This window comes from Myotis daubentonii, chromosome 5 (assembly GCF_963259705.1).
Source record: "Myotis daubentonii chromosome 5, mMyoDau2.1, whole genome shotgun sequence".
NCBI lineage: Eukaryota > Metazoa > Chordata > Mammalia > Chiroptera > Vespertilionidae > Myotis > Myotis daubentonii.
The window spans coordinates 43,902,052-43,929,808 of NC_081844.1; the positions used below are offsets into that span (position 1 = coordinate 43,902,052).

The 27,757-nt window shown below is 38.2% G+C and overlaps 1 protein-coding gene across 1 annotated transcript in view; it reads right to left on the bottom strand.

The window, feature by feature from the left end:
• The window catches only part of ANXA10 (annexin A10), a 65,364-nt gene that overhangs the window by 4,852 nt on the left and 32,755 nt on the right, over positions 1-27,757 (bottom strand). The window contains exons 4-9 of the mRNA XM_059695294.1: positions 11,879-11,992; positions 9,956-10,046; positions 8,647-8,726; positions 1,543-1,596; positions 1,344-1,437; positions 590-685 (exon numbers count right to left, since the gene is read on the bottom strand). Of these exons, the coding sequence (XP_059551277.1) occupies positions 590-685; positions 1,344-1,437; positions 1,543-1,596; positions 8,647-8,726; positions 9,956-10,046; positions 11,879-11,992 (529 nt within the window). The remainder of the gene's footprint in view (positions 1-589; positions 686-1,343; positions 1,438-1,542; positions 1,597-8,646; positions 8,727-9,955; positions 10,047-11,878; positions 11,993-27,757) is intronic.

Genomic DNA, 27,757 nt, shown 5'->3' on the forward strand with positions numbered 1-27,757 from the left:
GTATACTTCCTCACAGTAGCCTGAAGAAATCACCACTAAAGGAACAACTTGGTAAATCTTTTTCTATAGTAAGACTTACCCCTAAAGGCATCAATTTATTAGGCATGGTATCAAAACACTCTTTTCCTCATGCAGAAAAATAACCCATATTGTTAGCATTAATCTGCTCTTTAACAAGGGAATGGAAAACAAATGAATATAAAGGTGTGAGATCCCAATTACCAGAGAGAGAGAGAGAGAGAGAGAGAGAGAGAGAGAGAGAGAGAGAGAGAGAGAGAGAGAGAGAGAGAGAGAGAGAGAGAGAGAGAGAGAACACATTTGAGAATCCAATGTTTCCTAGTATGGAAGTTGAACCAGCTATTAGGGAAGTATGTTCATTCATTAAAGTGGTCAGTGTGCCAGTTTAGTGCATTGGATCTGTAGCTGATGTACTTTTCCTTTATAAAGTTAACATCCCTTCTAAATAACTAAATTTAGGAGAAAGTGACTCAACCAATAGCTTACTCATGCATCTTTAACATAATCAGAGCCAATCAGCATTTGTGGTGGAATAAAAGGTCTGCTGTACACTAACTAAAATATTACTCACCTATCGCAACTAGCAGCTCTTGAAAGTATCCATCATAACATTCATTAATGGCATCCACTATGTCTTGCCCAGAAATATTTTGAAATTCCTGGAATACTTTAACAAATTGATATAATTCAATAGAAATATCATAGATTTATAAATATAAACATTTAAAATACAAATATTGATTACATTGCTATACACAGGGAAGGTAAATAAAGTATAGGGGTGGGAGTTGGGTTGAAGTAGACCATCTTTTAAAAATGTTTATATATTTCTGTATGTCTTATATACGTAAGAAAACATAAAAGAATTTAAAAAATAAGAGAAACACTAAGGTACAGCAGTTTGGGGAAAATCAAAGTGCAAACTAATATGAGTGCAACTCTTAGATCAATACAGCAGCTTCACATAATTCATGATGTCAAAAGTAATGATCTTGACTCATAATAGGCTCATTAAGCTATGTTCACGATAGTTGAGTAAGTTCTCCATCAAAATTAGAGATGGTTTTTAAAGGTTCATTATTTAAAGGTTATAAGCAGTTATTGGAAAAAATAAAATTATAGGGAAATTTTATGCCTTAGTAATGTTTTTAGGTGAAGCATGTCTGTATAAACACAATTCCAAATCAGTACCTTTGAGATAACTGGCTTTTCTTCTATTTATATGTAACATTCCTCCCCCCCACTCCTATTTTTCCCCCGTTAATGACTTGCTTTCTATTATATAATCAGTTAAGTATCTGAAAAGAAACCTGATTACTAATTACCCAGCCACAGCTGTTGGTAACTCTTGTTGCACAGGATCACCTGTAGCATGGTTTTGTGTTCCCCTGTCTTCCGCTGACAGGCTTCCCACAGGACCTGAAACATCAGAGATGCAGGAAGGAGCACCAGAACCTCCCCAGGCCACACCAGTTTAATAATCAACGGGTCTTTACAGTCATTCTGAGAGCTGGTTCTACTTACCATTGCATCCTGAGCAGCCACGGCAGGGTCTGTGTAACTTTCCTCTCTGCTTCCCTGTAAAGTAAGCACGGGTTTTCCTTTGTAACGGTACTTAACTGACAATTTATATAGAATTATTGGGACAAAAACCTTTGAATCGCAAACACATTGGTAATTCCTAAGAAAGTTCTATCATTATTTAGAGTTAGCTTTTATCTTTCTTGAATACTTTATGAAATATCTTTTCTTTAAATGTGGGTTCTTTTGTTTTATTTTGTTTTTCTTTGCAGCAGTGGTAATATTTCAAAGATGTTGAAATGTTCTTCACTTTTCCAAGTTTCTGTGCAGTATCTTCTTTACCATAAAAAAGAGCATCCAGCGCCTGGCCGTGGGTGGTAGAGATGAGATTTAACATTGTTAGAGTGAAAATGCACAGAGGAAGAATGAGTTAATATTCGGTCTCCGACATATGAGATGAGATATATGCAACAATAAAATAACCATGAATTCTAGATTTGGTGGAGTGCCAATATTTTGTGATTTGTTTTATCCCCATCCCTTCATTATATAAAGAATAGACATGGCCAAGTTGACCTAAGGAATGTGCCTTTCCAAATAGGAGGACCCAATGCAGGATCCTCTGGTCGCTGAGTGATATGCAGGCAAGAGGGAAGAAGGAGGTAGGAGAGATAAGCGATCAGTTTATTTAGCCTTTCATTTGGGTTGAGATGTGGAGAAATGGCTTTTTTTAAAATTTTTATTTCATCCCCCCCCCCCCATATATATTCTGTACTAAGAAAACACTGAAGGATAAAGTGGTTTCTTCTAGCATCTTTTCAGACTCCGGAAAGGGCCACATTGCAGTGATATGAAGCACAACTGGGCAGAGGGAGGTGCTGAATATAACTCTCTTGAATTAATTTTAACACCTAAGTGGCATGAATGGGTCCCAAATTTCTTCTCTGCTCCCGATGGAGGAACTGGCATGCCAGCTGAGATTCTGGTTGGCGAGTTTGACAGATGGAACTGTTTATGACCATGTCAGAGACAGACTGTTCCAGGAGCCAGGGGTTATGTGGTAGACCACTTGGCTGGAACTGTGTGAGAGACATGGCTAGTCTTTAGGAGGATTCTTCAGCTTCAGAGAAAGCAATGATGAGGCTAAACCATCATGAGAGTTTACTTGGCTCTGACCCAATGGTGACCAAAAATAAACACATAAAGCTCATAAATTCACCAGCTGTATGGTTTGACAGCGAACACTGAGAAACACTCATATCTTGGACTTCTCCCCCTTATATGCTAATGTCCAGAGTTGCCCACAACTGCCCTTCCATAGCTGAGATGAGCAAGGATGTAGAACACATCTTGATGATCTGGGGACATCATTGCTCTCCTGTTGCCAAGACATCTCATAAACCACACTCACCTCTCCACCAAGTGCCATCTTAAAGAGAAGGAGGGCCAGGAATCTGACAGTTGAGTATTTAACTCAATAAACATATAAATGCTATTGAACATGTACTCTCACATTGACTGTTCCACATATTCCATATATTAAATTTTCCATATTAGATTAAATATTGGTTCTTTCCTCTTGCGAACCAAAAAATTGAAGGCAAATGGGAAAGATCAATATATTCCCAGTGAAATTTTCTTGTGAGTACATTTTAGCTGTGGAAATTTAATATGTTTAATCATAACTCAGAAGTTGTGTATGTGTATCATCTAACGGAGTACAGCTAAGGAAAAACTTACTGAGCCTATCAGACACAATAAAATATCAGGTGACTAAGAACGCACACATGCAATTCTTATTTTTAAAATCTGTGTATTTACATATAAAACTGTCCTTTATACATAGATAAGCAAGACATAGAAGACAACATTTAAAGTGAATGTACTTTCATTGATTGGTAAGATATGGGTGTTATATTATTTTCAAATTACCACAGTGCTGAGAGCACTGTAAGGAGACTGAGAGAGTAAAAGGAAGGGAATAAGTCTGTGATTTAGCTTTTTCCACTAAGGCGGAATCAATCTGATGTCACATAAAAAAACAGCCTAAGATATAAATGCCAGATAAATGGAATAAATGAGTACAGAATTTGGATTAGGGGCAAAATAAAAATGCGAAAGGAAATTTGAAATAAAGGGAATTAAAATATAGCTGAGAATATTTGGAGCAGGTACGCTGACTACAAATGATCACTGGAGGCTTTTGGCAATGACATCCCCAGAGGCCTCACTGTACAAGTCTGAGAAACTGTCACAAGGAGAATTCTGACGGCCAAGCTGAGGAGTAAGCATCCAGTTGGGTAGTTTCCATTCTTTCTCTGTGAAAACATTTATCATCTCCAGTGTGATTTGCATATATTGATTAATTAATCTCCGAGTGACTCATTTTTCATTATTTGACAGATAATTAGATCTCCTGTAAGTCTAGTTTAATAAAAGCACACAGGAAGTATTATGAGCCCAGTTTAATGATTGGCATTAGTTTTCAAGAGGAACGTTTTCTGGCTGAGTTATTACTTTATTAGAAATAGCCCTGGGGGAAAATGCTCTATAGATTCAGTGAAAGATCTTCTCTCCCAGAAAATATGACAGTGATTTCCAGCACTTCCCATTTCATGCCCTCCTTAGGCTCCAGTGCTCAGGTTCCCTCCATCTCTGTTAATTCACAAAAAGAGCTGTGTCTGAATTTTCATTGCCGGGAGCCGGTCCATCCTTGCTGTTTCAAGGGACCTGGCATATATGGCATACTGTTCTTAATATGTTTGCTCACCTTCTTGGCGCTGTGTTTTAACCAAGGTCACCTCTCCGAGAAAGGTTGAATCCCCAGGTAGGGATTTTCCCCTGAAGTTAGGGAGGGAATAAAACCCCTCAACTAAGTGCCAGGCGGGTAATTAATCCCTTTAACTACGAACAATCATGCTTAAACTACATAATCTTTTCTCCCTGGAATGGAGATAAGAAACGCCCTAACCTTTGTAATAGAGATTGATAGGATTAAATCAACTGGTATAAATACAGTTGTAACAAGACAGAAAGACTCAGAACTCAGGAGACAGAATTCAGAAGACAGAACCTACACGGAGCCTAGAGACAGAAGAACTTCGCTGGCGAGAGCATGCCAGAGGATCCTGGACCGGGACTGGCCTCGGAGCCTAGAGACAGAGCCTAGCGGGAGAACATGGCAAGGGATCCTGGACTGAACCTGACTACAGAGATTGGCAGGAGAACCTGACTGGAACCTGGACACTGAACCTGACTGGAGAGCCTGGACAGAACCTGGCTGGAGAACCTAGCGAGGGAACATGGCTACAGAACCTCGCTGGAGATCCGAAGCAGAACCTCTCTGGAGATCCAGACAAGAACTTGGCTGGAGATCCGGGCTAGAGATCCTGGCTAGGCTGCTGATCAACTGAACGCTGTCTCCGTGTCCTTCCTTCTTCGCCGACTCCGTCCACACCTTTGGGGACCCCCTGGACCCGCTGGGGCAGGACCCCGGCATTTCATGATGTGAAAAGGGTGAAAGCCATGGACAGTCTTTCCTCTGATTCTGAAAGTCCCCATGCAGATGGAGGTAGAGAATGTAATATTAATAATTGAAGAAATTTACAATATTTGTATTAGGAGGGCATTGCAAGAAGAATGGGTTCACATCCCTTAATTTACAGAGTGAATTTCTCTAATCTGAATCACAAAAAGGTTAAATGATAAATCCAAGGACATACAGCTAAATCATAACAGAGCCAAGAGAAACAGATATCTAATACATGACTCATTGTTTTACAGAGATGATAGATAGATAGATAGATAGATGATAGATAGGTAGATAGATAGATAGATAGATAGATAGATAGATAGATAGATAGATAGATGATAGATAGACAGGCAGATAGGGACAGAGAGAATACTAATCCCAACAAGAGGGTTGAAGAGATATGGTTACATGGCAGCACCCCTCAATTGTTTGATTGAAACTTATCAGCTCTAAATTTCATACCCCTTTAGGAATGAACTCCATTTTCTTTTTGTAAAATATTTGGATAGATTCTCTGTGAAATGGTGTACCCACAGATAGTGGTCAGGAGAAGGGATGAACTATCTCAATTTCCTAATTCACTTTGTATCTTCTTCTAATCTTTTCAATATACTGAGCCAAATCATAAATCAGGAGTTCCAAACTGAAGAGCCAGTGGAATATCTTCAAAATATTTTAAAATTTAAGATAAATTATACATTTTACTAAGAAGTATGAATTATCATGAACTTTTGATTTCCAAAAAAAGATGAATATTAAGGGGGATTATATGAAGATACACATTTTATAAGTTTTTTACTTCTATTTTCTATTATGAGTAAAATAATTTCTATTAAATATACATTTTTATACATTTTAAACTTTACGGGAAATGTAAAACTTTGTAAGTATATAATCTTTAAGTAAACTTCATTAATTTTCTTGGCTTTTGATAAAATCTAGGTCTCTATTTACCCTCATTTTTTATATTCTATATTGATAGAAAAATTTTATTACACTGAAAAGTTATTTCAAGATTAAACACACACACACACACACACACACACACACACACACACACACACACTTAAAGTTTAAACTCTAGAAATTTAACTTAAGAAGTTATACTTTATCCTGTAAAGTTTCAATACAAATTAGGTGAAACCAAGTGATGAAATAAATTGTTGTGTGTTATTTTAAAATACATGAGTCTATCCCGTGGTCGGCAAACTGTGGCTCTTGAGCCACATGCGGCTCTTTGGCCTCTTGAGTATGGCTCTTCCTAAGCCTTAGGAGTACCCTAATTAAGTTAATAACAATGTACCTACCTATATAGTTTAACAAATTTGGCTCTCAAAAGAAATTTCAATCGTTGTACTGTTGATATTTGGCTCTGTTGACTAATGAGTTTGCCGACCACTGGATACAGATAATACTATAATATATACAAATACAGATACTTATAGACCCTATAATAATAAAGCATTATTGTTTAATTTGAGGGAAAAGGAACTGCAATTACGAATAAGATTGACTTCCCTATTACATCAAGGGAAAACATTATTTCATTGTTTTTCTCCCTTCTGATTTATTTTCTCTCATGTCTAATTTTCAGAAGTGCCTTTTCCCCCTGAAATATAAGAATGTGTGCTTTATAAAAATACACTGTGATCCTGACTCTTAGATGTCAGTTACTTTTAGGTGGTTTATAGCTCAACCTTTAAGGAGGTGCAGAGATTCTATCTAAGAGGTTATTTATGTATTGGTCATTGACATTTTACCAAATAGAAGTAGAACTGGAGTGGGATCAAATGGGGTTGGAGGTTAATTAAAGTGAACAACGGAGGAATAGTGTGCTAAAGTCTGTTTTCATATTAGCCCTCGCATGTAGGGAATGTGTAATGTTGGACAGGCCATGTAACTCTCTAGGGCTTTAGTTTCCTCATCTCTCAATGGAAGAGATATAACCAGTTGGGTTCCCTGGGAAGGTGACTCTGAGCTGGAGACCAGCATGCTCTTGTTTATTATGGAATGTGCTTGGGATCAACACAGATAGAGGGAGAGAAAGGAAGCAGAATTGGGCAGCAGGAGAAGCTGGTCTCTGATACAGTAGTCTATCTAGCTCTGATATAGTAGGCCTAAAGAAATACATTTTTTTTCTATTGGAAAACATATTTTTCTTCAATAAGTAAAATACATTTCTATGTGGATATAGAGAAAATAAAAACTTATTTGATATCAGAATGCATCTCATAAATTTACAATGGAATTATTCGCTTTACTCTTCTATTAGCAACAATACATACACCAACGTGAAATTCTTATTGGAAATCATTTGTTTTAATTTATATTATGTAGCATCATTACTTGAAAATTAAAAAAATAATGTCCCTTCTAAATCGAGAGAACGTTTTAATTAAAATTAATTTTATGACATTTAAACGTTAGAAACCTGGCTGGTGTTGCTCAGTGGTTGAGCATTGACCTATGAACCAGGATGTCACAATGCGATTCGTGGCCAGAGCACATTTCCAGGTTGCAGGCTCAATCCCCAGTAGGGGTCATGAAGGAGGCAGCTGATTAATGATTCTCTCTCATCATTGATGTTTCTATCTCTCTCTCCCTTTCTCTCTGAAGTCAATAAAAGTATATTAAAATTAGTTAGAAAGTATTCAATTGGCATGACAAGTGAGATTATTTTTAAATAATAATAATAATTATTAATGTTCCCTACAATCACTTAAACTTCTCTTACAAATTAAAATAAGCTTACTCTAAACTTACATAGAATTCAAGTTGAGCTATAAAAAATCAAACTTTCTACTCTCCATTGACATTACAATTTTAGATTTAGAATCCTCAGAATAGGACTTGATTCACTGAGATTGGTAATATGGGCAGTTTATGAACTATGCAGCCAAACCACGCAAATCTAAATAAAATCAAATAGAAAACACAATAAAGCAAATTCTTAATTTTGTTTTTAATTATAATTTTAAATTTGATTTGCTTAGTACTGTGCCACTCTTTTCAATTGAACAATTTGAAGGAACCCAATCAGTGTGAATTACCATTCTCCTCAACTTGGGGCAATATATACCTGGCTTCCTCAATGTTTTCTTTTGTACTTCTTTATTCCTAATTCAAAACTGACAATGACATGGGCATACACACACATACATACACACAAAGAACTAAAATCCATGATTTCTGGCAATGAATAGAATTGTTAGTTTGTGCTCTAACCTGGCTGATATATTTATTTATCTGCTAATTAAATCATACAAAATATGTGTGAAGTGCAGTATGAAGTTTTTCATCACATTAAAGGAAACCATACCTTCTGTCTTTGATTTGACATAGGAATCCCCCCAAATGAAGATAGCAAAATTACAGAGATGGTGTACTATTTATATTTGTTCCTTTCTATACCCAATTCATGTTTCTATTATAGTGGCTTTAATTGATTTGGTATTAAGTAAGTGTTATCATATAGAATTTACTGTTAAACTGGAGGTTTCTGTTCTGTTTTCTGAAAATGAAACATACCTATTTTTTTAATAGTGCAAAATGGTGTGAATTTTTGAGTATCATACCTGGACCAAGTTCATGAGAGTATCTCTGAAGTGTCCTGAGGTCTCTGAGTAAATGTCTTCTTGAAGGTTACTGCTGTACTCTGAATAAGAAAACACCCATGTTAAAGCTGTGAGTTATTATAGAACCATATATCGATGCCCTTGGACTAAGTTAATGCTACTTCCTCAGCTGAGAGTGGAAAACAAAGGAAATACAATCAATCTGTTGATATTTCTTTGTCCTTTAATACCTTCTACTCAGAAGAAGCCAATAAACAGTTAACCCACATAACAGTAACGTTGGCACGGGTCTGTTTTCTTAAAACATATTATCTATTAACTTCATTCCAAAGTTGAAAAACAATATTGGAAGTCATTTCACGTTTTCTAATTCTCAAAATTTAGAATGATAAATTATATTTCCATAGACTGCTGCTCAGCCCAGAGCTTTTCCCAAGTGCTTTGTCTTACTTTAATATTTTAAGTGAAGGGTCTTACTTCATTCCCTTTGGGAAAGATTTGTTTTTGTTCAAATGCAATATAGCAGATTGCCTGGGACATTTTCTTGACATTCAATGTCACATAATACAGAATGCATTAAACCTTTTTGAAAATGAAAATAGTTAACCCGTCTACTTTAAAAATGTGTTAAAATCTGATTTTGAGGTAGATTACAGTGATTGTAAAATGTATATAAAGTGAAGTAGTCACCCATATTTGTACAATTAGCTGAGCAGTTATTGCACATCACTTTATTTTGTCTATGTACCTGGTCTCTCCTGAGTAAGAGTTAAAATGATCCCTGAACCACTGTGCTGGGCATTTTCCTGTCTTAATGTAAACATTCACCTCATAGAAACTTGTAATCATTTTCCTGGAAAAAATACTTCATTTAATTGTCTAGGGAATAGTTTCATTTTTAATTTAAAAAATTTTAATATATAGATTTTTTATATTTAGAGAGAGGAAGGGAGAGGAAGAGAGAGAGAGAGAGAGAAACATCGATGTGAGAGCCAAAACATCAATTGGCTGCCTCCTGCACACTTTCTACTGGTAATTAAGCCCACAACCTGGGCATGTGCCCTGATGGGGAATCGAACCAGCAATCTTTTGGTGCACAGGACAACACCCAATCAAATGGGTCACACCGGCCAGGGCAATTATTTCATTTTTAAGACCCTAATCATCACTTTTACTTAATGAGTTTATTGTTTTTATATTTCAAATATAAGAGTGTCTTAGAAAATCCTTTAAAATACATCAATAATTTTGTTTTTGTTATTTGAAAAATATAAGGTTGATATGTGTGTAAATATGTGTATTTCCTTACGCAAACAGTAGGCTTCTCGCATTTGGAAAATTTCTCCATTTGTTCTTGAAGCTAATATATCAATGAGGCAATTCTCTTCAGTGCCTACTCCCTGGAAAGACAGAAAAAGAGAAATATCAAGGTATTTGCACTGGGAATAATAGTGCACCTTATGCAGTATAAAGGGATACAGCTTTCTGGAATTCTGAGAGGAGGCAGAGGCCAACAGGAGTGTGTTTAGGGTCAAGATAAGCCCAATTCAGTCTGCGTCTGCTATTTACCAGCTGTTTGAGAAGATAATATTATTTGAAACCTGTTCCTTCATTTAGAATAAAACAACATGGGCATTTCTAACTAATGTGGAAAAAGATATTTAAACAATGCTCAGGACACTGATTTTTTGCTGCTCAAATATCAATTTTTTGGCAAGCTGAAATTAGAGCCTAGGCTCCTTAATTTCCTAAGGATGATTAGGGACCGCTCCCTGCCTTTTCCTAGATATGGAATTTTGTACCATTTGCCTAAACATTTGAATTGGGTACTTTCCATGGTCTCTTGCAGCCTAACACATATGCAGAGTGGGGCAAAAGTAGGTTTACAGTTGTTCATATGGAAAACAATACAATAATTAATAAATAATAATACAAGAATAACCTCTGTTTTGAGATTCATAACTAAGTCTATTTTGCCCTGCTTTGTATTCTTCTCTGATAGTAATTTTAAAGACAGCATGACTTTTTCAGAAAAGCTTCAGAAATTCTTACTACTGTTCTATGTGGTACAGAAAAAATATTAGTTTCATCTAATCCAGCGGTTCTCAACCTGTGGGTCACGACCCCTTTGGCGGTCGAACGACCCTTTCCCAGGGGTCGCCTAAGACCCTCCTGCATATCAGATATTTACATTATTATTTATAACAGTAGCAACATTACAGTTATGAAGTAGCAACGAAAATAATTTTATGGTTGGGTAACAACATGAGGAACTGTATTTAAAGGGCCAGAAGGTTGAGAACCACTGATCTAAACAGTAACATGACTTCCTTCTTATCTTATAGTTTTTAATCTAATAACTTTGCAAGATGTAGTAATTGACATATGTAACTTTAAAAAAGCAATTAGTTGAAATTCATATGAATTTTATACAGTGCCTATTCTGATCTACAAATATACGATGGCTAAAATCCAGATTGCCTTAATTTTTTGTTCCTTTCCTCTTTCTTGTCCCACGTTGTTCACAGAGGGTGGTAATCTGGCCCTTGGCAGGCATTGTGTTGGAATGATTTCAACAGCCCTGCAGGTGTTTAATGTCAACATTTGGAAAGAAGTAAAAACTTTTTTTTGTTCCCTATCCCTAGTCAACAAAATTTCTAACAAATCTGTAGTTGATTTATTTTATAGAAATTATTTTCCTGTGAAAAAGAATATTCTAATCCTTCAGAAGTAAAATTTAGATAAATTTGAGTAATAGTTTTTTGGTAACGGACTAACTTAAGATCACAAAAATATCCAAATAAAGATGCCATCTATATATTGTGTCCAACTCAGTATCCTATTTTTACTTAATAAGCCAAATTTTTTACAAATAATGTAAAGAGATTCACGTGAGGTAACATTTCCCCTTAATATAAGCATACATGGTGGGGAGGGAGAATCTGAATAAGACCCTGGAGCTTATTTACTTTTTCCTTTTGGTAGCTCAGCTGGGCCAGGAAGTCTGAATCTGTATAACAAAAGAACAGACTAATCCCACCCCTTGATCTCTAGAGGACCCCTCTCCTGACAGGGCCACTTCTCCTGACCACAGCATTTCCCTGGTCTCATCTTTGCTCAGATATTCCCTTTGTTCTTCCAGATCATATGTACAACATCACAGGGCACTTTCTTCTCTACCAAACTAAGGGCCTGAGCCTATTACAGGTCTATTTTTGCATCAGACCACTACCTTCATGGCATGCCAGAGTTCGTGAGCATCATAAGATGGTGGTGGGTACATGAGGCCAACCATAACATCTTTGAAGTGATCTGAAAGCTTCTCCTTCAAGTCACCAATCAGGTCCTATGAGGGAAAAAGTAAATATTTTTATTGTATCACTTACCAGCTATACAAGAGAAATGGGATAATTGCATAAAGTCTTCTAGTAAAATTTCCTTTTCCATGTCATTTCACTTAATAACAAGGCTGGTTTTGATTCATACATATAAACATGGACTATACAAGATGATGGACTTGAGGGTTTGAAAATGACTGGTGTAGTCACATCTCTCCATGAGATGTCATCTGTATGGATATTCTAGTCAATGAACAGGGAACAATATTCTTTCCCTAATCTCAGCCCAACCCTCTTTTGACCTCAGTGTGAAGATAAATAAAAGTTGAAACCTACAAACATTTTGGTTAGGAGTTCTTAGTTTTCTTATGTGGAATTAATGAAATATTAGTCCTTAAATAAAATACTTGTTTTATTTTATTTTATTTTATTTTATTTTATTATTTTATTTTAATTTTATTGTAGCAGTATCTCTTAGCAGGGGGTTCCTAGTTATACTATTGCCAAAAAGCTTATTTATGTAAAAGATTTTAGTAATCTGGGACCTTTCTTCAAATAGTCACATTAATACAAGCATGCTGAATTTTTGTCCTTTTAAGGCATATACAGTGGGGCCTTGACTTACGAGTGTCCCGACTAATGAGTTTTTTGAGATACCAGCTATCTCTTGGCAGATTTTTTGCATTGAGTTGACAGAGTAATTTGAGTTAATGAGCTCCTTAACGAGCTCCTTAATGAGCTTGGTCTTGGAATGAATTAAACTCGTAAGTCAAGGCCCCACTGTATAAAAGTATGAAATTGATAGTTTTACTTTGACTTTTATTTTATTTAGTATAGGATGGGTATTTAAAAACATATATGTGCCGAAACCGGTTTGGCTCAGTGAATAGAGCGTTGGCCTGCGGACTGAAAGGTCCCAGGTTCGATTCCGGTCAAGGGCATGTACCTTGGTTGCGGGCACATCCCCAGTGGGGGGCGTGCAGGAGGCAGCTGATCGATGTTTCTCTCTCATCGATGTTTCTAACTCTCTACCTCTCTCCCTTCCTCTCTGTAAAAAATCAATAAAATATATTTAAAAAAATTAAAAAAAATAAAAACATATATGTTAAATTTAATTTTGTACAGTTAAAAATATATCTGTTTAAAATTTATCATTTCTTGTTAAAATGTATGAAGTACATTTAATGTTACTTTAAAATATGCACTATTTTAGTTCTGAGGTGGTTCAACGATAGAATGTAAGTGAAAGATCCCAGTGAGGCATAATAAGCTGTAATACAATATAAACAAAATAGTTATAATTTTTATTTTATATCTAACAGCACCTCTCCTATAATTTGATTTTTGTTTTTTTCAGTAAGTAAAAGCATTCTTCCATATGCTGAAAATTGGTAATACAGAGAATCTGTTGAATTTTCGTTAGGGTTAATGCAATTCATTTAATGAGCAATTATGGCCAGAGTTGTGTCAGGTGTTTGGAGTACATATAAAACCATAAAATCTCCATTTTCTTGGAGCTTACGTTCTACCTAATTTCCTCATTATTTGCCACTGATTTTTTTTTCTAATTTCTCTATCAAATAGCTCTTAAGGTGCGATTATGAACCAGGCTTTCTTCCAAGTGCTGGGGCTACAGCAATAAATAAAACGGATATGAGCATGTAAGGTTGTAAAGCTTATATTCTCACATCCACAGGAACTCAATGACTATTTTTTTATATTTATTTAATACTGTTTCCCAGACATGGTGGTAAGTGAGGGAGAAATACAACATAGACCATGTTTTTAAGGAGATTCACATTCCACAAACCCAAGATATCATAAGTAAAAATGTGAGCTAATATACGTCCTAGGGCTTTCAATAGAATTTTTCACATAAGTTCCTAAAGCAGTAGTACAAGAGGGTGAAAATAATTCAGATAAGAGATCCATTCTGATCTCTTATCTGAATTTCTTACAGGATTAGGGCATTGGGACGTGTTTAGACAAAGACAAGTAGTATTGTGATGGGAGGTAGAGAAGGCATTTGTGATGCTTCATTTTGTGTCATGGTGACATTTTATGTGTCAATGTTTGACCCAGCTATTTGGTCAATCATTCTTCTTGATATTACTGTAAAGGGTTTTTTTTTGTGTGTGTGTGTTTTGTTTTGATGGGTTTAACATTTAAAGCAGTAGACTTTGAGTAGAGCAGATTATTCTCCATAATGTGGTGGGTCTCAGTCAGTTGAAGGCCTTAATAGAGACAGACTGACCTCCCCCAGGAGAAGAGAATTCCGCCAGCAGACCTTGGAACTAAACTGCAAATCCTCCCCAAGCCTGCTGAACAAGCACAGAGATTTTGAGATTGCTGGTCTCTACAATAATGTGAGCTAATTCTTAAAATCCTCTCTATGTGTATCTGTGATCGATATATGGAGAGGAGAGAGGAAGAAATACTGAGATACTTTTTGGTGTGTGGAAGGGGAGGGAAAGGATGGATTCGGATGCACTGAGCCTTAGGAGCGGCTCAGATAATGGACTAATCTGCCTGGCCTGCAGCTCAGCTGCTGCCAATTCACTCTTCCCAGCGAAAGGCTGATCTCGCGAGATCTTTGGAGTTCTAGGGCCCACAGGGGATGGGGACTCCAGTGCTGAGGCCGGTGTCTCGGACTCTTCAGTAAGGAGCCTGGCTCAGGCCACCTGTCAGGCAAACACGTACAAATGCGTGTACATAACCCTGACTTGGACACCCTCCAAGAAGGTAAGGAGTCGGTAAAAGAGAAGGGTCTGTGTGCTTTGCATTTGTCCTGTAAGTCAACCCAAGGAGACGAATGCTCCACTTGGAGAGCACGTGGATCTGAAACTGGGCTCACGGTGCAGAACTGGGTGTTGTGGTGCACCCTTGCCGCTGTGGGAACTCAGGAACCAGCTCAGCTTTTGGTGACAAAGCAGCTCTGAGCCTGTGTTCCATTAATTCAGCAAACGACGATGGCTTCTGTAAATGACGGGTTTCTCAATAAGCATCACTCAGAGATGAGGACCTTAATTAATGTTAGCGAATTTAACTTTTATTGGCCTACCCCTTTTAAAATTTCAAAATGGGATATCGCTTAGAAGACGTGTGCCTTTAGAACTATTTCCTTCAATAATTTCCAGTTAGTCATTTCGTTGTTTCAAAAAAAGTTTAGGATACAACACCTGTTTCTTTTCTATATGGACTCTCCCATATAAATACAAAAAATTTTTAAAGCCATTTAAAAGGAATCAGAGGCCTTTTAATTTAGTATATTTTAGCATTGTTTGCATACTAGTATATTGTAGGGAAATTGTACATCCAACATTAATATTGGTGTCATAAGGTAATTAGACACCAATTTAGTGGGGTCATGTGATAATTCTAGTTGAGAGGAAGAGTTTGGAAAATTATTCAGATAAATTTAATATAATATTCTGTTTGGAGGTGGGATGCTCTTTCCTTTACTCCAACTGAACATCACGGAAGTAGAATAGAACAGTATATACATACTTAAAGCAAAGCTATAATCTATTCTAGTACATATTATTAAAGGCCAAAATGAGGCTCTCATGAGCAGTTCATTGAGATTCACAAAGTTATAGAAATTCATAAAAGAAAGATGCTATCAGTAAAATGAGGGTTCATGGGAAGTGTAGATATGAGCTGGACCTTGAAAGATGATTTAATTAGACAAAGGCATAGGAGAGATCAACAATAGACAATATTTAAGGACAGAGAAAGCACTGGCGTGGGTAGAATAAAAGGTTCACATGAAAGGGATAAGCTAGCTCTAAATAAATGTTGAATTGTTTTGAAATCTAAATGTTTTAGATGTACTTTTTAAATGTTTGTATTGATTTTTAAAAAGAGAGGAAGGCAGAGAAACATAATGGATCAGCATAGCCCCCACTGGGATAGAGCCCGCAACCTGGGCATGTGCCCCGACTGGGAATTGAGCCAGTGACCTCTTGGTTCCTGGGTTGAAGCTCAAGTACTGAGCCACATCGGCCAAGCAAAATCTGTTTTAAAGGAGCCTTTGAATGTTAGTTATTCTTATATCCCTTCGAGTTCAGAGTGGAAAGACCCCAATAATGGAATGTGAAGTGGGTCAGGCAGAAGAGTGTGATGATTATAATAACCACTAATACTGCTCACTGTCTGACTATCAGAATAGCTATAATAATTTATTACAACAACCCTATGAATTAGGAACTACAATCATCCCATTGTAAGGTGAGGAAACTGTGGCATGTTGAGCTTAAGTAGCAATTTCCATACAAAGCAACAAGTGAGTGATGGAGCCTGTATTTTAAATCAGGCATTTTGGCCTTCTAGTCTCTTTATGTTATGTAGGTCCTAGGAAGTCACTAGTCATATATCAGCAAGGTGATGAACATAACACATAGGTGGTGAATGCAGCATTTATGGACATTTAAATTTAGTGGCAGTGGTTTGAAGGTTTAAATGCAAATAGATCAATAATGGTACTTGGCAGTTGGTGAAAAGGTAGGAATATTAGAATTATCTCCTTTATGAGTCTTCCTCTAATTCCGAGTGAAGTTGATTAATTCTTTGCCAGCACTGCTCTATCTTCTCATATTTTATACTAGATTTTAATGATTTCCTCCCAAAGTCTATTAGAATATGGATTTGCTCATAAATGTTCCTAAATTCATCATTTAACTCTAGTACAGTATGCAGTATACAAAATGTGCAGAGGATAAAGGATATATAACATACAAATAACTGTATAAACCAGTGAAAGAAGAAATGAATGAATGGGGAACAAACCCCATAATTTACTGATTATATTTAGAGAATAACGAAATTGTTCAACCTGAAGATTGCTTGGGAATTGCAAACGTGTTTTATTTAATCTTTAGTCACATTTCTTTGATCATCGTCCTTCCCAAACATTTACTGTATATACTTCCTCATTTACTATGTATACTGATACTGAACACCTCTGTATATTTTTCGTTGTAGATGGAGATTAGTGATGCCACTAGATGGCACTAGTATACTAGTATTTTTGTTTTGTAACTCAGGGGTGTGTGTGTGTGTGTGTGTGTGTGTGTGTGTGTGTGTGTACATGGGTATAGTAAACTGATTTTATAAAAGATTGCAATAAAATTATAAAATCTCAGTGAAATCAATGTTATCAGATATCATCTAATGTCATTAGAGTGTACAGGTTCTGAAGGTAGAATGCTTAGGTTTGAATCTTGACTATGCAAAGTACCAACTGTGAAATTGCACTAAGTAACCTATTACTTACCTCTTTGTGTCTAACTGAAAATAATAAGAGCACCTACCTCAGAGTTTTGATCTAAGTATAAAACTATTTAACTTCGGTGGCATTCTTAAACATTTTCTGGCACATATGAGGCACTCAAAAATGTCTCTTTTTGTCTTTCAAGAAAAAGTAAGTAATTTACCGCAGATCAAAAATGACATACTAGATTATCTCCCAGTCTCTCCACTCTTTCTATCTGTCTATCTCAATTTCTCTCTCCACCTCAGAACTTTATTATATATCTCACAACTTTTGTAATACCCAAATGTTCATAAATTTTATTGTCTCTTACAAGTACATCCAAAATTGACGATGCCTTACCTCTTTTATGGCTACACACCTTGTTCAGCCCACCACCTATATTACTGTGGTAGCATTAACTACTCTTCTGTATTAAAGTAGTAGTCTCCAAATGAGTCTTCCTTCTGTCCTTGTACCCCACCGTCTCCCCTCAATGCCTCTGACAGTGTGATCCCGTAAAAATACAAAATCAGATTAGTGATTAGTCACTCTTCTCCACAAAATGCCCTTTCTTTCTCATTCTAAACTCCAGGATAAACTACAGTTATTGTTGTGTAGTTGACTGCAGGATAAAGCAAACATGCCAGGTGTTTGATTGCATTCAAATGTCAAAGCCCCTACAACAAACTGTTCACAAGGTTCATGACATGTCCTTGCTCACTTCTCTGCCCTCATCTCCTCTTACTCTTCTCCTTGCTCCTGAGCTGTCTGCCCCACCTTCAGTGAGCTTCTTACTGCCTGGAATAGCAGACTTGCTCCCATCTCAGAGTCTTTGCTTTTGCCCTTCCCTCTTCCCTGAATGTTCTTTCTTAGATATACAAATGGCTCATCCCTCCCTGCCTTCCTCACAAAGCCCGCCTTGGTCACACTACTAAAAGTTACACCTGGTCTCCCAACACCTCCTGTATTTCTCACCAGGTGTCTTCTTTTTCCTACAATATTTATTACCTTTTGACATGACACATTTTACTGAATGCAAGCTCGATCATGGCAGGGCTATTGGTCTGTTTCATTCATAGCTCTTTCATGGCCCACAGAATTGTGCCGCTACACAATTGTAAACACTCACAAAATCAGTACAAAATGAGGGCCACTTGTTATTCAACTATTATGTGTTTGAAGTCATTTTAGCTGTTCAAAAGATAAACAAGCAGTTTTATGTAGTGGAGGGTGTGGAAACACAGAAATTACAATTTTCCTGCCATGCAAAAAATGCTAAGTGCTACAGCAGTGAAAGTAGTATGATATGGTCAGGACCATGAGAAGGAGGTATTACTTTCAGTTGGGAAGATAGATATTAAATAATATGTTTGAATAGCTAAACTTTTCAAGTTCAAAGAGGAGCCTTCAAATGGGTTCTCTAATTAGAGTCTTAAATTCTCACTTGGAGTTATATAAATAACTTTGCACAGGCAACCTTTGGAGTGTGACTTTCCCCAGGCTGGCTGTCTCTGCTTTCTTGGTTGCCGAATACTTGCCTTAAAGGGACTCTGTGGGAATCACAGCTTGGCCCTGCATTAAGCTAATGAGTCCTTGCTTTTCAAATTGAGCTGATGAAACTGCAGATTACCCATATTGCAGCTCTTCTGACCACTCCACTTAAACTAAAAGTAAAATGGCAGTTTCTTTCTTGTTTCTCTTTCTTTTATCTAATTATGTTTCACCAGGGGCAAGAAGTAGAAGTGTGACTAACATTTTGTGTGTCTGGATATGCTCAGGGGGACAGTTTTATATGCTTTCAACTTATATGCTTTCTCCTATTATCATAAAAAAATAATACTTGCTGTTTAAACATTTAATGATGTCAGCCAGTGTAAAGTGTAACTTAGAATTTGTCTTAATTTTACCCAACCCAATATCTATGGTGTAAATACTTGCACAGTTTTATATTATAGAAACATTTGTGCAAGATAAATATTCTTTTGAACACCTTCACTTTTGGGATGTTTTCACAGTTTATTTAGTGATTCACTTTTTAATAGAAATTGGAATTGTTAATCTTTGATAATAATGATAATCTTTTTTTTTGAGAATCATTATATAAAACCTAAAACTCTCCCCCTCAAAAACAACAAAATATAACACACATTGATTCAAAGGTCTAGTTGATCTCAGAAGAAAGAGGAACTCCTGGGTGTAAAAACTAGGAAAAAGATGAAAACCAGAAGATAAGCAAATGAGCTCATCTTGATGATAACCTTGTAGGTGACTGGGGGAAAGTAGAGGTTGGTGTGATAACTATGTGTTTGGGATTTCAAAGCCCAATGTGAGATATTGTATAAGGACTGGAGAATGTTTATGGGGCCATTGTAACAGGGGAAACTAAGTCTGAAACCTCTTATATGAGGTTGGCATCCTCAGTAAAGATGTGAACTAGGAAAAAAAGATAATTGATCCTTGAACAACATAATGGGTTAGGGGCACCAACTCACTCACAGTGGAAAATTTGTGTATAACTTAAGTCAGCCTTCCTTGTACACGAATTCCTACCTGGAGATTGAAAATCTGTAACTTTCAGCATTGAAAGATGGGTAGGAAATTCATCTCTTATTGCCTGGGTTTTGAATTGAAGAATATTTTCTCTGAGAACTCAAAAGAATAGATCTTGGGCTTGAATTTTCATATGAACTGAGAACTCCATCAAGATAAGTCATCATGAAAATTAGTCCTGAGCTGGTGATTCTTTGGGGACACCAAGAATAAGCAAATGCAAAATTAATGGTTTTGAATTCTGAAATCTAGGGAAATTCTGACTCTTCAGAAAAAAATAATTCTCACTGAAGAAAGCAAGATACACTTTAAATGTTCTCACAATAAAAACATGATATGCACTTAGAATCAGTTTTCCAGAAGGATAGATGGTGGACTCTATAAATAGCAGAATTCAAAACCATGAATTTGAGGCAATAACAATCTAAAAGAACACCATGAAAAAAAAGATAGTCTTGAAAAGAAAGCAAATGAAATTCTAGAAATTAAAAACTTCTACAATTAAAAATACAACATATATTTTAAAGAATAGCTAATAAGCAGCTAAATATGGAATTAATAAATTGGAGAACTATCTGAAAAAAATGACAAAAAAATTCCACAGACACAAATAAGAAATAGGTGATATGAACATAAGGTTAAGAAACTTGGAAGAACAAACTTTTTTGAGTAGGATTTATAGGAGGAAAGAATGTAGACAATGCTAGAGAGATACTATTTCAAATACTATCTACACTAATAAAAGACAAACATGCAAATTGACCATACCTTCACCATGCCTTAAGCCACGCCCACCAGCCAATCAGAGTGACTGTATGTAAATTAACCCAACCAAGATGGCGGCCGGCAGCCACGGAGCTGGAGCAAGCAGGAGGCTTGGTGGCCAATGATGGGGGAAACCAAGCTTCCCTCCCACCCGCCCTGGCCGGCTCTGAGCTCATCTCAAGGCTACAAAGTTTCAGTTATAGAAGGTAAATAAATCCCAGAATGAAAAAAGAAAAAAAGAAAAAAAGGAGAGACTGGGAGCTTCTGATGCCAGGGGGGCTTGGCCAGCCTGAAAACGGCCCTCCGTCCCTCACCCAGACTGGCCAGACAACCCAGTGGGGACCCCATACCCTAAAGGGGGTGTGGCCAGCCTGCAAACAGCCATCAGCCCCTCACCCAGGCTGGACAGGCACCCCAGTGGGGACCCCCACCCTGAAGGGGGTGTGACCAGCCTGCAAACAGCCATCAGCCCCTCAACCAGGCTGGACAGGCACCCCAGCAGGACCCCCACCCTGATCTGGGACATCCTTCAGGGCAAACCAGCCAGCCCCCACCCGTGCACCAGGCCTCTATCCTATATAATAAAAGGGTAATATGCAAATTGACCCTAACAGCAGAATGACTGGGAATGACTGGTCACTATGACACACACTGACCACCAGGGGCCAGGAGCTCAATGCAGGAGCTGCCCCCTGGTGGTCAGTGTGCTCCCACAGGGGGAGCTCTGCTCAGCCACAAGCCAGGCTGCCAGCTGCCAGTACAGCGATGGTGGTGGGAGCCTCTCCCGCCTCCTCAGCAGCACTAAGGATGTCTGACTGCAGCTTAGGCCTGCTCCCCGCTGGCAAGTGGACATCCTCCCAGGGCTCCCGGGCTGCCAGAGGGATGTCTGACTGCCTGCTTAGGCCCAATCCCCCGGGGAGCAGGCCTAAGCCAGCAGGTGGTCATCCCCCAAGGAGTCCCAGAATGCAAGAGGGCACAGGCCAGGCTGAGGGATTCCCCCCCCCCCACCCAAGTGCACAGATTTTTGTGCACTGGGCCTGTAGTCCTATATAATAAAGCCCTAATATGCAAATCGACCTAATAGCAGAACACCCAGTCACTATGATGCGCACTGACCACCAGGGGGCAGACACTCAATACAGGAGCTGCCCCCTGGTGGTCAGTGCACTCCCACAGGGGGAGCACTGCTCAGCCAGAAGCCAGGCTCACAGCTGGCGAGCACAGCAGTGGTGGCAGGAGCCTCTCCCGCCTCTGCAGCATTGCTAAGGATGTCAGACTGATGGCTTAGGGAGTGGGGAGCAGGCCTAAGGCGTCAGTTGGACATCCCCCAAAGGCTCCCATACTCCGAGAGGGCACAGGCTGGGCTGAGGGACCCTCCCCCCCTCACCCCAGTGCATGAATGTCATGCACTGGGCCTCTAGTATAATATATTAACCCTTAGCTGTTAAATAAAAGTACACAAACCTGTTGACTAACCCAGTGACATTGAAGAATACAAAATATAAAGAAAATACCTTAAAAGCAACCAGAGAATAAAAGGTAACCCAGAAAGGTGTAAAGAGAGAAAAGCATCAAAAGAGATCAGGAAAAAAAAAATTGAAATTACATCTGCAAAGTCCTAAGGCAAAATAATTAGAATCTAGCCTAGAATTCTGTAGCAATCTAAACTAATATTTTAAAAATGAGGGAAAAAATGAAAATATTATGAAAGAAAAGACTGAAATAACTTAAACAATTATTTGTTATTTCTGGGGAAAAAAATAACCCTAAATGAATGTCTTTTGGAAAAATGACATTGAACTCAGCAACAAAGAGTTGGACATTAGAAGAAAAATGAACAAAGAAGTTGAAAATTATAAATAAAACTAAAGCATTAAACTTATAAAACATCAACATAATGATTATTTTGGGGAGTATAAAACAAGATAGAATAAAATATATTCTATAATAATAATATACTGCCTGGAAAATACCCCTAACTATTATGTTAATGCCAGGCATAAACTTAAGAGGTGTCATTTTGAAGATGGAATAGCAAATGCTACAGAGTCCATTTCAAAGACAAATTTATTTTTAAAACTTTCCATGTGTGAGCGAACACCAAATCAGTCAAAAGGTGCAAACCCAATGGCTGTGGCCAGAAAGAAATGTGCCTCTGGCTACTGAATCATGAGTATACATAGCTAAAGCATACAGTGTCTGCAGTGATGAACTTGCCTGCTATGGGACTTTGTGTAGCCCCATATCATCAGAAGATAAATGTTTCTTATTGATGCTGATCCTCTCTTTGCCCTCATGTCTTTTCCTTCCTTCTACACCAACCTCTGCTGCAATCAGGAGAGAAATCATAAGGGCTGGGACCAAGGTCTTCCTGTCCCATTGTGGACTAAAGTCCCATTCATACTTGTCTGAATATGCTGGGGGGCACTCCGGAGTAGAAGGACTCAAGTTTTTTATGAATGTGTTGGATACAGCCGCAGGGTCACCATTCCATGTGGACCCATTGATTGAATTTGGGGGGTACCCACATTCAAATGATGGGTGTGGGAAGAGTTTGCAGTGGAAGAAGAGAAGCTAAAGGAGCTTATGAATGGAGCCCTTTTTGCCGATTCACTGTACTATTTAATAACCTCTATTGCTGAATATAGTTGGTATTTATGTTTTATTTGTTTCTGCTATGAATGCTTATAAATGCCAAAGGGGATGCTCTTGATAGGAAAAGAGACACATATAGGGAAGTGCTTTCACCTATAGCCACATATAGGAAGGCTCCATAACCCCGGTGATCGCTTTCTGTTAAAAGTCTCTGTGACACAGGCTTTGTTGATGAGAACCTCTGGCAAGAGGAGGTAGCCCCCCCCCCCCCCCCAGAGGTGCTTCTTGGTGTTGTGAACTTGCTGCCTTCCCTTCCTCATATGACTTCACCTTTGAAAAGCAGCTATTGTTTTGCTACTGAACTCTTACAGAAACCAAATACCTGATCTACGAAGGCTTGTGACTCTTGTGCCTGATAGTCCCATTTTAATGGGACAACTGGGATCCAATGACTAGTGAAGGGGAAGAAATCAACAAGTTTCACTTGTCATATGGACATGGCACTCTGAAGAGAACAGCTGGCCTGGCCCCAGGAGCATCTTGGCTTTACATGAAAAATGGCAGCTATTATTGTTTTTTTTAAGAAAGATTTTAAGCCCCACTTTGGGCTTGAAACAAGCTGCTGAATCAATGGCGATGTCAATCAGTTGCCCTAAATGCCTTGACCTGGTTCACTGAAACCAGATGGTGTCCACTGGGCTGCTGTGGCTGTTCAACTCAGTACCAGCTGTGCAGAACCAGGAACGGATGCTTTTTGTTCTATGGGCAGAAATCAAGGCTGTTCTCATAGTTCTGGCTAGTATTCCCTTGATAAACTTTTTAATCTTTTTACCCAGTCTTGCACTGTCAGGCCTAAATATCTCTTTGTTTTAAGAATTGGAAAAGATTGCATATGGAAAGGGAGTTTCTTTGGGGCTGTGGTCTATGGAAACATACTATAACTGACAGGAACTTTCGTGCCATTCTTATAGATGTCCACAATAAGGGCATATTCCCTGATGATAACAAATGGCACCCAGCTGCCAATCAAGCCTGCAGTGCCCAGATTATACCATTGCTACCTGGATCCATCATCATGCTGCTCATTATAACACATGCATCATTATGATCTGGGCACATACAAACTCTTCTGTCTGTCTGATGCCAAGGTGACCACTGCTTATGAGCTTTGCAACTCCACTCAAAAGTTGCCTTGCTTGCCCTGGCCGGGTAGCTTGGTTGGTTAGAGCACTGTCCTGATATTTCAAGGTTGTGGGTTTGATCTCTGGTCAGGGCACATACAAGATTATACCAATGAATGCATAAATAAAGTGGAACAACCAATTGATGTCTCTCTCCCTCTTTCTCTCTCTCTCAAAATCAATTTTTTAAAAAGTTGCCTTGCTTTATTCGTGGTGAAGGAAGTCAAAGTTCAGAGGGCATTGCTCCTGCAGAGCCCTTTCAGATGGGCTTCCAGGGCTACTAGTTGACTCAAAACTATTGAGACTTTTTCAAGTTGCAGTGCTGCTAGTCCTGTTCAATCAGCTGGCTCTGGACATGCCACTGCGGTCTTTTAAATTAATCTGTGTTGTGGATTTGGCTTTCCAGACTATTTGCATTCTGAACCTGTATGGTTTTTATTATGAAAACTACTCAACAATAGACATATTCAAGGTATTTGATGAATTTTCCATACTCCCCACCATTCACAGGCTTCTGGTATTGGTGATAATTGATCAACTCAGAGAGATTTCTGACTCTATCTCCTTTTTCTGATGTTCACATTTTTGTATGTAGTTTGGTCCTGAATGCAGTTGTCCCTCCTGAATAATGATCACGAGGAAGGTGGATAGTTATTGTGATTTTATATATATATATTTGTATAAATATATTTGGTCTTCATCCCAGTTCCTGGAAGAGAGCTCCTAAAACCTTGTAATTTTCTGAGTGATAGGAATGAGAGCAGCATCTTTTGTTATTTATAAAAAGCCTCTTTCAACTATTCCTAGGTGTATGCTAATGAGGTAATCTTAGAGGAAGGGGCTGGTTGACAGAGTACCCAACCATATGATTATAGGATTGGATCAGGTCATTAAAGATCATTACTCCTGATCTTTAGGGAGGAGAGAAGGGCTGGTGACTGGCTTATTCAATCATGTCTTTGTAATGAAGCCTCACAAGAACCCTAACTAAAGAGGTACTGAGGAGGTGATATGAAAACTAGAGATGATATGAAAACTCTGCACCCTTCCCCATATACTTTGCCCTACCCATCTCTTCCATGTAGTTCTTCTTGAGTCATATCCTCTTTCATAAATCAGTAACTCTTAGCTTAATACTTTACCAAGTTCTGTGAGCCATTCTAGCATATTATCAAACCATGGAGAGGGTTGTGGGAATCCTTGATTTATACTCAGTTAGTCAGAAGTATAGGCAACAGTCTAGGATTTTCAGTTAGCATCTGAAATGGGAGGCAGTCTTGTGAGACTGAGCCTGTAATCTGTGGGGTCTGTGGTAACTCTGGGTAGTCAGTATCAGAATTGTTTAATTTGAGGAGAAGAATTACAGACATTTAGTGTTAGAAGTATTGAATTTGTGTAAGTATAGAGAAGAACAGTTTTCCTTTAGTCTTGTAGACATATTTTGAAAATTTGGGACTCTACCCTAACCATTCCTGGATGTGATGCTTCTTTCTCTGAAATTGTCAACTTCAGGGTGTACTGGTTGGTCTACTCTGTGGGTGGCAGTCTAACCAAAGTGGGCATAGGATTTCAAACAACTTTGGTTTAGCCACCCAGGTTATCTCTGGAGTCTCATAATTCTAGATCATAAAGAAAATGACTACTTGGTTGAATGCATTGACTGTGTGTGGAACATAATGACTTTCTTAAAGTTTTATGAAAATGCCTTTGTCCATTCTGCAACTGACACTCCCAAAGAAAGTTCTGAGTGTGAGTTGGAAATAACAGGAAATATGGTGAAGTTACAGCTACTAGAATCCTGGCAAGTTTCTAGTGGTAAAGTAGTAACAACAGCCTTGGCCCCTGGAGAGAGAATGTTCAATCACACTACTTTGCCCTAGTAGGTGTTCAGGGCAGCCTCGATCCACTGGCCAAGATTGTTATGGATGATAGGCTTGCCCTGGGCTTCCTCTTTGTAGGCCAAGTTAAAGTCTGTGCCATCGCTAATACATCCTGCTGCATCTAGATGAAAACTTCAAACCAAGTGGAAAGGTCATTGTTAAAACTTAAAGAGAAAGTCACTCAGCTTTTCAAGATAGGCCCTGATGATTTATGGGATTTGTTCAGCTCATTGGGTCCAGGCCCCAGTGGGGGCATGGTTGGGATCAATACTTCCAATTGACCTCCCCCTGCTTCTTGAAATCTTTTGATAATTAAATGCTGTGTGAGACAAATTGATGGATTTAGTCTCAGCTTTTGTTGGTCAGAATAATAGAAGTGGCCTAGGGATTGGTGTACTCAGAAAAAAAGTCAATGGTGAAAGTGGCATAGAAATGAGGGATGATATTATTGGGAGACAATTTTTTTGTAGTTTTCATGTTTCTGAATGTTATACAAGGTGAGCCACTGACAGCCCTTTGTTCTCGATTACCTTTCCAAGGATGTTTGTGTAGTGAATAGCATTGGAAGATATAGTATTTCCCTGTGCATTCTGCCCATTATAAGTCATTCAAGTTTCTAATCTTACTAGAGGCCCGATGCATGAAATTCATGCAAGGGGCTCGTCCCTTGCAGCCACAGCAGCTTGCCTTGGCCCTCATGGCCCTGGCTTCATCCAGAAGGTCGTCCGGAAGGATGTCTGGAAGGTCATTCGGATGTCCGGAAGGTCATTCGGCTGTCCGTTCTAATTAGCATATTACGCTTTTATTGTTATAGATGGTTTTTCTTCAGCATTGCAACCACTGTATGTGCAGGTGTTATCTAGTCATCTTTGCTTTGACCCATGGGATTGAGGCTTGGGGAACTGGGACAAAATTTCTGACATTCTGGCTGCCACTATTACTGTGAATGCTAAACTGTCTTTTTGTTTTTGACTCAGGAGTCTCCTGGGTTCCCCCGGTATCTGTGTCATATTGAATGGTTCACTTGCTATCTTGTAAACATATTAAAGTCTCACACCCTTCACATTTCTTGATACAAGATAGACAACATAGTGTGAAATGAATCCATATACTGGAAGAACGTATTTTCAGTCCACATATACAAGACATGACTAATATCCAAATTAGAAAAATAACTACAAATTAACAAATAAATTGCAAGCCACTGAACAAAAAATATACACAAAGACTATAAAGAGAATTCTTAAAAGAAGTAGGAGCCAGAGTGTAAAAGAAACATATGAAAAGGTGCTCAACATTACATGTTATTAGTGAAAATGCAAGTTAAAACCACAGTGAGAGTCCATTTACATCCACAAGACTGGTCAAACGCTAAGAAGTTTTATGAGAATTTAAAGGAAATGGGAATCATTATATATTGCATGTGGGAGTTTAAATTTATAGAACTGCTTTAAAGAGTGTTTTGCAGCCTAATGGGGTCTGGCTTTCGCAGTATTGAGTTTTCTTTCTCCCTCCTTTCTTCCCACTCTCCTCCCTCCCTCCATCGTT